This window comes from Mizuhopecten yessoensis, unplaced genomic scaffold (assembly GCF_002113885.1).
Source record: "Mizuhopecten yessoensis strain PY_sf001 unplaced genomic scaffold, ASM211388v2 scaffold716141, whole genome shotgun sequence".
Classification (NCBI taxonomy): Eukaryota; Metazoa; Mollusca; class Bivalvia; order Pectinida; family Pectinidae; genus Mizuhopecten; species Mizuhopecten yessoensis.
The window spans coordinates 85238-95819 of NW_018479968.1; the positions used below are offsets into that span (position 1 = coordinate 85238).

At 33.9% G+C, this 10582-nt stretch overlaps 1 protein-coding gene across 1 annotated transcript in view; it reads right to left on the reverse strand.

Annotated features, from left to right (window-relative positions):
- The window catches only part of LOC110441823 (sushi, von Willebrand factor type A, EGF and pentraxin domain-containing protein 1-like), a 34846-nt gene extending 24550 nt beyond the window's left edge, over positions 1-10296 (reverse strand). Inside the window, exon 1 of the mRNA XM_021485088.1 lies at positions 10224-10296. Coding sequence (XP_021340763.1) covers positions 10224-10296 — 73 coding nt within the window. The remainder of the gene's footprint in view (positions 1-10223) is intronic.
- Between the last annotated feature and the right edge of the window lie 286 nt (positions 10297-10582).

A 10582-nucleotide genomic window follows, 5' to 3' on the forward strand; every position in this document is an offset into this window, starting at 1 on the left:
AGATATCTTATATCTTTTACAAGATATCTTATAAAGTATATAAGATATCTTATAAAAGATATAAGATATCTCATAAACTTAAAATAAGATATCTTATATGTTTATAAGATATCTTATATGTTTATAAGATATCTTATATGTTTATAAGATATCTCATATAATTTACAAGATATCTTATATACTATATGAGATATCTTATATAATTTGGTTAAGTACTGGATCAACATTGCTCCATGAATAAATGAAAACTTGACTTGCCATAATCAACATATTACCTGTTATATTGTATCCTACTGTACACACCAACATATTACCTGTTATCTTGTTGTATCCTACTGTACACACCAACATATTACCTGTTATCTTGTTGTATCCTACCGTACACATCAACATATTACCTGTTAACTTGTTGTATCTTACTGTAAACAACAACATATTACCTGTAATCTTGTTGGATCCTACAGTACACACCAACATATTACCTGTTATCTTATTGTATCCTACTGTACACATCAACATATTACCTGTTATCTTGTATCCTACTGTACATATCAATATATTACCTGTTATCTTGTTGTATCCTACTGTACACATCAACATATTACCTGTTAACTTGTTATATCTTACTGTAAACAACAACATATTACCTGTAATCTTGTTGTATCCTACAGTACACACCAACATATTACCTGTTATCTTGTTGTATCCTACTGTACACATCAACATATTACCTGTTAACTTGTTGTATCTTACTGTAAACAACAACATATTACCTGTAATATTTCATCCTACTGAACAAACCAACATATTACCTGTAATCTTGTATCCTACTGTACACACAGGCATATTACCTGTAATCGTGTAATCTATTGTACACACCAACAGATTACAGGTGATATTGTTGTATCCTACTGTACACACAAACATATTACCTGTAATCTTGTATCCTACGGTACACACCAACATATTACCTGTTATCTTTTATCCTACTGTACACATCAGCATATTACCTGTATTAATGCTGCATCCAACTATACACACCAACATATTACCTGTAATATTGTATCCTACTGTACACACCAACATATTACCTGTAATCTTGTATCCTACTGTACATATCAATATATTACCTGTTAACTTGTTGTATCCGACTGTAAACACCAACATATTAGCTGTAAACTTGTTGCATCCTACTGTACACACCAACATATTACCTGTAATCTTGTATCCTACGGTACACACAGGTATATTACCTGTAATCTTTTATCCTAATGTACCTATCAATATATTACCTGTAAACTTGTTGTATCCTACTGTAAACACCAACATATTACCTGTTAACGTGTTGTACCCCACTGTACACATCAACATATTACCTGTTAACTTGTTGTATCCTACTGTAAACACAAACATATTACCTGTTAACTTGTTGTATCCTACTGTACACACCAACATTTTACCTGTAAACTTGTTGTACCCTACTGTAAACAACAACATACTACCTGTTATCTTGTTGTATCCTACTGTAAACAACAACATATTACCTGTTATCTTGTATCCTACTGTACACATCAACATATTACCTGTAAACTTGTTGTACCTTACTGTAAACAACAACATACTACCTGTTAACTTGTTGTACCCTACTGTAAACAACAACATACTACCTGTTAACTTGTTGTACCCTACTGTAAACAACAACATACTACCTGTTATCTTGTTGTACCTTACTGTAAACAACAACATACTACCTGTTAACTTGTTGTACCCTACTGTAAACAACAACATACTACCTGTTATCTTGTTGTACCTTACTGTAAACAACAACATATTACCTGCTATCTTGTATCCTACTGTACACACCGACATATTACCTGTAAACTTGTTGTACCCTACTGTAAAACAACAACATACTACCTGTTAACTTGTTGTACCCTACTGTAAACAACAACATACTACCTGTTAACTTGTTGTACCCTACTGTAAACAACAACATACTACCTGTTATCTTGTATCCTACTGTACACACCGACATATTACCTGTTCTTTGTTATATCCTACTGTAACCAANATATTTTATGTTTTGTTTTCTAGGGTTTTATTTACACGTAATAAAATACCATCGAACCCACAACATCTCTTTGATTTTTGAGACTGTTACATTTGGCGCCCACGTAGGGACTCGAACCCTAGACCCTCAGATCTGTTATCTTGTTGTACCCTACTGTACACATCAACATATTACCTGTTATCTTGTATCCTACTGTACACACCGACATATTACCTGTTCTTTGTTATATCCTCCTGTAACCAATGGCATATTACCTGTAATCTTGTTGTATCCTATCCTGTTCCCCTTTCCGGTGAGAAGAGTCTTGGGAAACATGTAACATTCCTTTGCAATGTTGTCGTAAACAAATGACGTACACTGACATCCCAGCTGTATACAGAGTGATGTACATCTCATCTTAGTGCTTACAATCTGCCTTCTCGTCGACATATCACTATTGCCAGCAATGTCCACGTCATTGACTGAGCCAAATGTTCTCAGCACCATTTCCTCCTGTCTTGTTCCTACAGTAGAGACAAGTTGTTAAATAGAGAGACGTCATGTTCGATTTCTTTTAGATTATAAGCTACAAATCTGTTATTAAATTACATATAACAATTTAAAGAAATATTATGCACTACTTTAAACTAATGTTTACACACCCATAAGCTTATTTCAAAAATACAAAAGGGTTCCTCAATTAATAAACATAGAGTTTGATATCAATGTTTGTAAGGTAACACGGTTCTAATGTATTTTCATGGGAAGCTATTTGACAATGTTGTAAAAGGAGGGTTTCCAAAATGGTCCCTCCTCTGATTTCAATTTTCTTTTAGTGAGTTGTAAACCTAAACCTTATCACAACAAAAACACACATTAAAAGTCAAATTTGTTCGGTTTTCGTAGAAAACATAGAACTGAAATAATCAAAATGCCGGAGCTTTCCCCCAAAAGACGAATGTTGTCAAACTAACAATGCATTGAAGTATCATTTATAATGCAACCACACCTAGAGAGCATATGCTACAGTATACATGTAAAAAACTTTGCTATGGCTAGTTATCAGATATTTACTGACAAATCAACAGCCAGAAGCCATCTCAAGCAATTATATTCTCCAGACAAACAAGAGGCCCAGAGGGCCTGCATCGGTCACCTAAACATGTCAGCAAAATTGAAGTTGAAATAGCCAGATGTTGCTGGAATTGTACATGTATTACATGGTTAGTCAGGGATTATATGTATATGCATTTGGACATGATCCTGCCATTCCTACAGAAGAAGAAGGATTTTTAAGCATTTGCAATGTTTTCCATATTGAGCCCCACTTCTCTGCACCCAGGGGGGTCAGACCCACCATTTATACAAAATTAAGTCCCTTTCACCAAAGGATGCTTAAGACAAAATATGGACATAATCCTGTCATTCCTACAGAAGATTTTTTTCTTCAAGAATTTGCAAAATTACCCCTATTTGGCCTCGCCATTCTACCCCCGGGGGCACAACCACTGTTTATACAAAATTGAGTCCCCTTGGCCGAAGGATACTTCAGACTAAATTAGGATAAAACCTCTTTATCCCTACGCTAGAAGAAGGATTTTAAAGGTTTTACCTCTATTTCCCCTGTTTGGCACGCCCCTCAGCCCGAGGGGGCCACACCCACAGTTTTTACAAAATTGAGTACCCTTGGCCCAGGGATGCTCCAGACTGAATTGGGATATAATCCCCCAATTCCTATAGAAGAAGAAGGATTTTAAAGGTTTTACCTATATTTCTCCTATTTGGCCCCGCCCCTCTGCCCCAAAGGGGGCCACACCCACAATTTATACAAAAGGAGTCCCCTTGGCTTTAGGATGCTCAAGACCAAATTTAGGCAAAATCTACATCACTTTTCAAGACAAGTAGCGTTTTAAAAGGAAAAGAAAGTTGACGGACGGTCGACGGACGACGGACGTTGCGTTATGGCATAAGCTCACCATGGTACTTCGGACCAGGTGAGCTAAAAATGAGTTCATTTTAGAATAAAAGTATCTTATAACTTTTTGTATACCAAAATATTTTGATTATAGATGGACTAGGTCATGAAGTACCAGTGACAAAAATATCAATCCAAAATATGTGTTGGAATATATTCAAAGAAATGACCATATGGTCTATACATCAGAATTCATGCATGGATATATGTATAGTCTAATCATTATGACTGAAAACTGACAGAAAAGAAGAAAAGTTTTGTTACAATTTGGATAGAATGATTATTTAATCAACAGAGAAGATGTTTTAAAAAGATTCGCTGGTTTATTACTTTTCAAGATGACCACCAAAACATTCATTTTACTGCACAATCAAACCTTCTTGCGGAATTCAGAGAATTTAGACGCCCTTTTAACAGCTGATGACATTTACAGATAATGTTTTTTTAAGATGCAAGGTTTTGAAACGTGTTCGAATGGCAGACTTAGAAAAAGGAAGGAAGAGAAAAATGATGCGAGGTTTTGAGTTTGTTTTCAAACTGGTATATTTCAAGGTTTGTCGGATCTTCTTAGCCCATGGGTGAAACTGTTCTGGATTTTGAAGATTGCTATGATAGCCAAGATAATAAAGTATACTTGATGTATGAGTACACATTCCCATTGATCTTTGACCAACTAGGCATTGCCAGTAGTACTATTTTATTGGAATATTATCATTTGGTGTCGTTTTGTACTGAATCCAAACATCATATATATTCTAGCTCTAGTGTCTGGAACAAATCTGACAACGGATGAGGTCTTGAGCGTGCTGATACACCCATATTTCATAATCTGCATCATCACTAAGACGTTTACTGATATAGCCTGGAGCTAATGGTAACTGGTAGGTGCCGCACATTATAGTCTTCAAATTTCCAAATTAAGCTCTGAATGCATCCATCTTTACGAATTCTGACTTTGCTTTTTTGGAAAGAACTGGTTCTGTTTTCATTCTCTGCGCCAAACAGTTTGCTTTTGTAAGTCGAAACTTCATTTGTTGTGAGAGTTCTCTGTCTTTTTGTCAGTTCCCAAGGATTTTTAATGAATTGGTCCCCGTATTCCATTAAGACATGCAGTCACATTTTTTAGCATTTCCTCAATTATATCAATGAAGCAATTTTATATCAGTTGAGTTCTAAAACATGTCCAATGCTGAAGACGGCCATGATAACACTCTACAATACATCGAGATTTAGTAAGTATCCTGTCAATGTTAACCTGTAGATCACTGTGTTGGCTCTGACCAGGCTTAAGTTATAAGAGCATACTGATAACAATACCAGATGTGTCTAACATTGGCAGGAGATCTCTAAAACCACGATCAACGACTATATTGTCGTCTTGCTCCAACCATGTGAGCTTGTCTATGATGCTATTTTGTAATACTTGCATCATTTTTGCTTCCAGAGAATGGTCCTACAGTGTCCAAAATATAACCATCAGATAGAGCTTTGCTCATGAATTTAAGATACTTACTCTCCTTCTGGCCACAGTAAGACATTCCATGAAGCTTATAGTAAGCACGTTTTTGAATATAAGTATATGTGCCATCTAGTATGGCAATTACGCTGTCTCCAAAGAATTTTTCTGAGAAAACAGTATTGTGTAAAAGTATGTTCCCTACTCAAATGGTCAGGACCAAGGAACACTGGAACTATAGATTTATTAAATGCTTGTACTACAGAACGATTGGTTTGTGAAATACGAGACAGAGAAATGACAAAAAGAGCGAAACACTGATTCCAAGAGATATCAGTTTTCATCTTAACCACAAAACAGTAAAAGAGCTTTTTATGTAACTTTGATATAACCTTAAGAAGACGGAAATGGGGCCATGTACGAATGGATTTTGAGCAAATATTCTTTGGAAAATCTTTCGCAGAAGTTTGGATTTGTTTTCCTTCGAATTAAAAATGTTAAAACACAACATTTTTTATGTGAATAGAACCCGTAAAACAGGTCTTTGATTGTTAAGAGAGGAAAATAACTATAAGTGTCATCTTCGAAACGTTTTGTTTTATATTCTCTTTTGCGCAGATACCTTATGTACACTGTAGCACTTCGGACAAATATTAACATCTTCATGACAATTTATGACACTTTTAGTCAGTATATCCAATAGCCATTTACAGTGTTAACTTTTGTTTTATGTTTCTTGTACCTTTACATTTACGAGAATTCTAAAAAGAGTATGAAATACTCACTAAAAGCAATGTAAAAACGAAAGTCTGATGATGAAATCTATAAAAAAATGTTAACAAAATGTACAAGAACAAATTCTAAAAAGTGACAAGGATATTGATCTCAAAATTGATTTTCAACAAAAACTTTATCAATCACACCAAGTGATGAAGCAACTCTGAATTTGGATTTTTTTGAGACCTAACATGCACTTTTTTTACACTCTTAGTATGTAACAAAGTTGTTTAGTATGTAACAAGGTTGTTTCATAATGGTTTGTTTCACTTTAGCAATACCATTCGCTGACTGTCGCCAATTAAGATGACTAATTTAGGACGTCATGCATCACACTGAGATGACGTCATACTTAAGAAGGTCATCTGACAGGTCAATGATTGTTAACACGGACGATTCAATTCAGGCACTTTACTAATACTTTGTTGGTAGGGTTCGGGAAAAAATCACTGCAAAAACAGTTGTCATAGAATGCGTTCATGTAAGAAACACGTTACCTACACGTCAACAATCATTGTTAACAAAAGGTATCAAAATTCCAGTTCAAGACATGAAAAGAGGAACCAAACTGTTTTAGAAATTTATGTTTGATACCACTGACTCTTCCTGGATAAGTCGTTTTTCTCACTTGAAGTCTTTCGACTCACCAGTTACTAAGTAATTTACGATATTTACAGTGCATAATACAAAATATCATTACACAACATTATACAAACCCACACAATAATTACAAAAAGAACACTATCACATGTTTGAAAAGTGCAACTATAGCTCTTTATAATGATCGTTTTTTTTCTAGAATTTCCAATTTTAATATTTTCTTTACTTCGCTACTTATTTTGTACTTTTTACACTCAGCAGTGCTATCAATTTAAACATGCTTGGCTTTTTGATGTAGTAAGGTTTGATTTTTTTCTCTCGAAAATCAGAAAAGCAATGGATTTTAAGAATAAAATGGAACTCATCTTCAACATCACCTAAATTACATAAAATGCACACTCTAAGTTTCCGCTCAATGCTTTGGTATTGCCCTTTTTCGTCAGTTAAGTTATGAGCAGATAATATGATTTTGATAATTTCTTTCAGATATTCGTTTGGTATTGGTTTACGCAGGTAGTTTTGCGGATCAAAATTATCGTAAAGATATCTATAACCATTTGCTTTCGAGGATATTTTAATTAATTTTGCACATTCTTGTCTACAATTATCAATTAATCTTGCCTTAATTAATGAATACAACTTGTTGTCGTCAGTAGAGTAGTCAGTATCATATTCCCAAATATACTCTAGGCTTTTCCTGTATAGCCCAACTTTGATATTCAGCATTCTTTTATCCTTGTTCTCTATGACTTCTTTTTAAAATACAATATCAGTTCTTTTCAATTTCATCCAATACTTATTTTGTTTTTGAATTTCCTTAACAATGATAGAGGATGCCTCCCAAGTTCTAAGCAGACTGTGGTATCAAACACTTTTACGTACGCCAAGCAATCTCTTACAAAACATAGTATGCACTTTCTCGACATCAGGGGCTTTATGAAAACCCCATATTTCCGCACCATAGCTTAATATACTATTTACAGATGTGTCAAACACAGACAATTGAGTTTCAGTATTAGAAACAAAACTGTGTTTACCTATACTCATTACTGCAAAAAATGCCTTTCTACCTTGTTCTGAAATTATTTTTTGTTTTTCTAAACGTCCCATTGAAATTTAACAATACTGATTGACAACCTTTATATGTCCAAATTTCTTCATTTTTCAGATAACCAACACATGACCTTTTGTTTGTTAACAATGACAGGAAGTCGCCATTGCTCAGTATCAGTTTCTAGAGAACTAACATTGATTGTAGACATCCTGGCATTTCTGAAATTATTACCATATCGTCTGCGTACAGAAATAAAATAAGAATATATTCAACATTCATAGTTCTATCGATGGGCAATGATCAATTAAAAATAGCATTTCAAAGTCATTTGCATCAATAGTCGACAAACCTTTCCTAAAACCAAACTGGGCACCCCTAATTTCATTGTGTTGTTTGTTGAAAACCAAGAGTCTATTAATTATTGATGATATTGATTACCAAACTGGGCATCCCTAATTTTATTGTGTTGTTTGTTGAAAACCAAGAATCTATTAATTATTGATGTAAAAGGTTTCCTTAATAAGCTTCCACGGGTAATGCCTCTGTGATAATTAACATCGTTCGTATCACTTCTTTTTAAACACAGGTACGATGTAACCTTTTGACCATGTTTCTTAAAAATGCCCAGATATTTAAGTATATTAGTAAATAAAATAACATAACATGGCATTACAACCGTATTACACTTAAATATGTATTCATTTAAATTGTTTTCCGGACCACATACGGTATATGTACTTGATTTATTTATTGCGTACAGTATCCCTTTTTTCTGTTTTATCTGTATTTAATTAATCAAACGATATAGTAGGAAAGTAACTACGTGTATCTTACTCGTACAAAAAAATATTTACGTTAACATTAATAGCAGGTTCGGTTGAAGATAATTTTTAAAATTGTTGAAACAAAAGCCATGCATCCAAGTAACACTTAGTTAATCTGCATGGTAGCTGATGTTTGGAGAAACATTTTCGTCTTCACCTGTCAACTATTTCTTATGAGGTTTACGTCATAATCAAGACAGCATTTATGTTATCTAGGCACAATGATTGACGGGTAATACTAACCAAAATCGAAAATCAAAGTCAATTATATATGTTTTGCACCTGGTCCTCGTATTGATTGAATGTAAACACGTACATTGTATCCTAGGTAACGTCCATCATACGTGTTTCGTGTTAATTGATGGATATCACTAGCACTATAAACATTATCACTGGTGCGCGTAATTCAGCCGTGACGGCCGGTATTGACGAAAGCCTCCAACACGGTAACTTAACGGTCAACCCTGAATATGAATACCATTTTATACTTATATGTAATACCTATCAAAATTTAAGAAGTCAATATATAAAGAAATATTACTGGAAAAAAATATATGTTTAAATTTATACAAGTATTGTGTGTTATCAAATCCAAGGAACTGTGTCAACTTGGTAAATATATTTTGGAAGCAAATAAATTGAGAATCTAATTAGATTTTCATGTATGTACTACGTATACACTCCCCAGTTTGCACTGTTTGTCGTGCCATCGTTTATTATGTAATGTATCAACATATTGATGTACTGATGTGCCACAAGACCTAAAGTTTATAAAATGAATTGACAGGATCGCATAAACATATGCTGAGATAAATTAGAGTCATTGGTTCACAACATTCGGTGTACACATGGATTTGTAAATACTTAAAAAGAATCAAACTTTTCGTATTGTCTGATCTTTCATCTTACAATGTTTAAGTTAATTGACATTGTAGAAGATCATTTTTTTATATTATTTTTTCAGTTTTTAGAAAGATATTAGTAAAGATAGATAAGAGAAAACTCTTAAATACACATCAAATTCAGGTTTATTTATTGCCCCTTTCTTTTAATATACAATATTAGTTGTGGTCACTTTTGGTAACATAAGAGTTATTACATAAATGTTCGTAAAACAAGCTCATTATGATTAGTTGTAAACGAAACCTATATATCCCAAATGTAGAATTGCAAACACATCATCGATAAGCAAAACAACTATGTGTTGATTTCTTTTCAATAAATTGAGTTTTTGGAGCAAGAATATAAAACTTTTATGTGAGTTAAGCGTCTATATGAATACAACATTGGTTGATAAAACTATACACTTACATCAATCTAGGCATCTAAACACACACACACACAAACCGAATATACACTTAAACCAGTGCGCTACTCTAGGTGCCCCGGAAGGGTAACTGATCTCTACATCGCATGTGGTACACACGTCTATTAAAATGTATTAGTGTGCGTGAAAAAAACCCAGATTAATGTGAATGCCTACTCACCTTTTGGCAAGTCCCCGATTATCAGCAGAATCAACAGAACTCCTCTCTTGACGCTGGACGTGTGATGTTTCATCTTCAGTTAGCACTGTAGTAATATCATATGTTAATAGACTCTTTGATCCGAAAATGTCTGAGTGTATCTATATATCCACCGTGGTATATTTATAAGTCTTTATATTGTTTCGCTGATCCTAACGATTTTTTTTTTTTTTTAAGAAATCTAGCTCAGCTTCATTGCAGGTACAATGCTAAAGGTAACAGTTTCATTTGTTCCCTGTAGATTCTAAAGATATGTTCACATATCGACAATGTTCGATAGAATGTTTTGTTTCTCTAAGCGCCAGACGTTTACGGAGAGA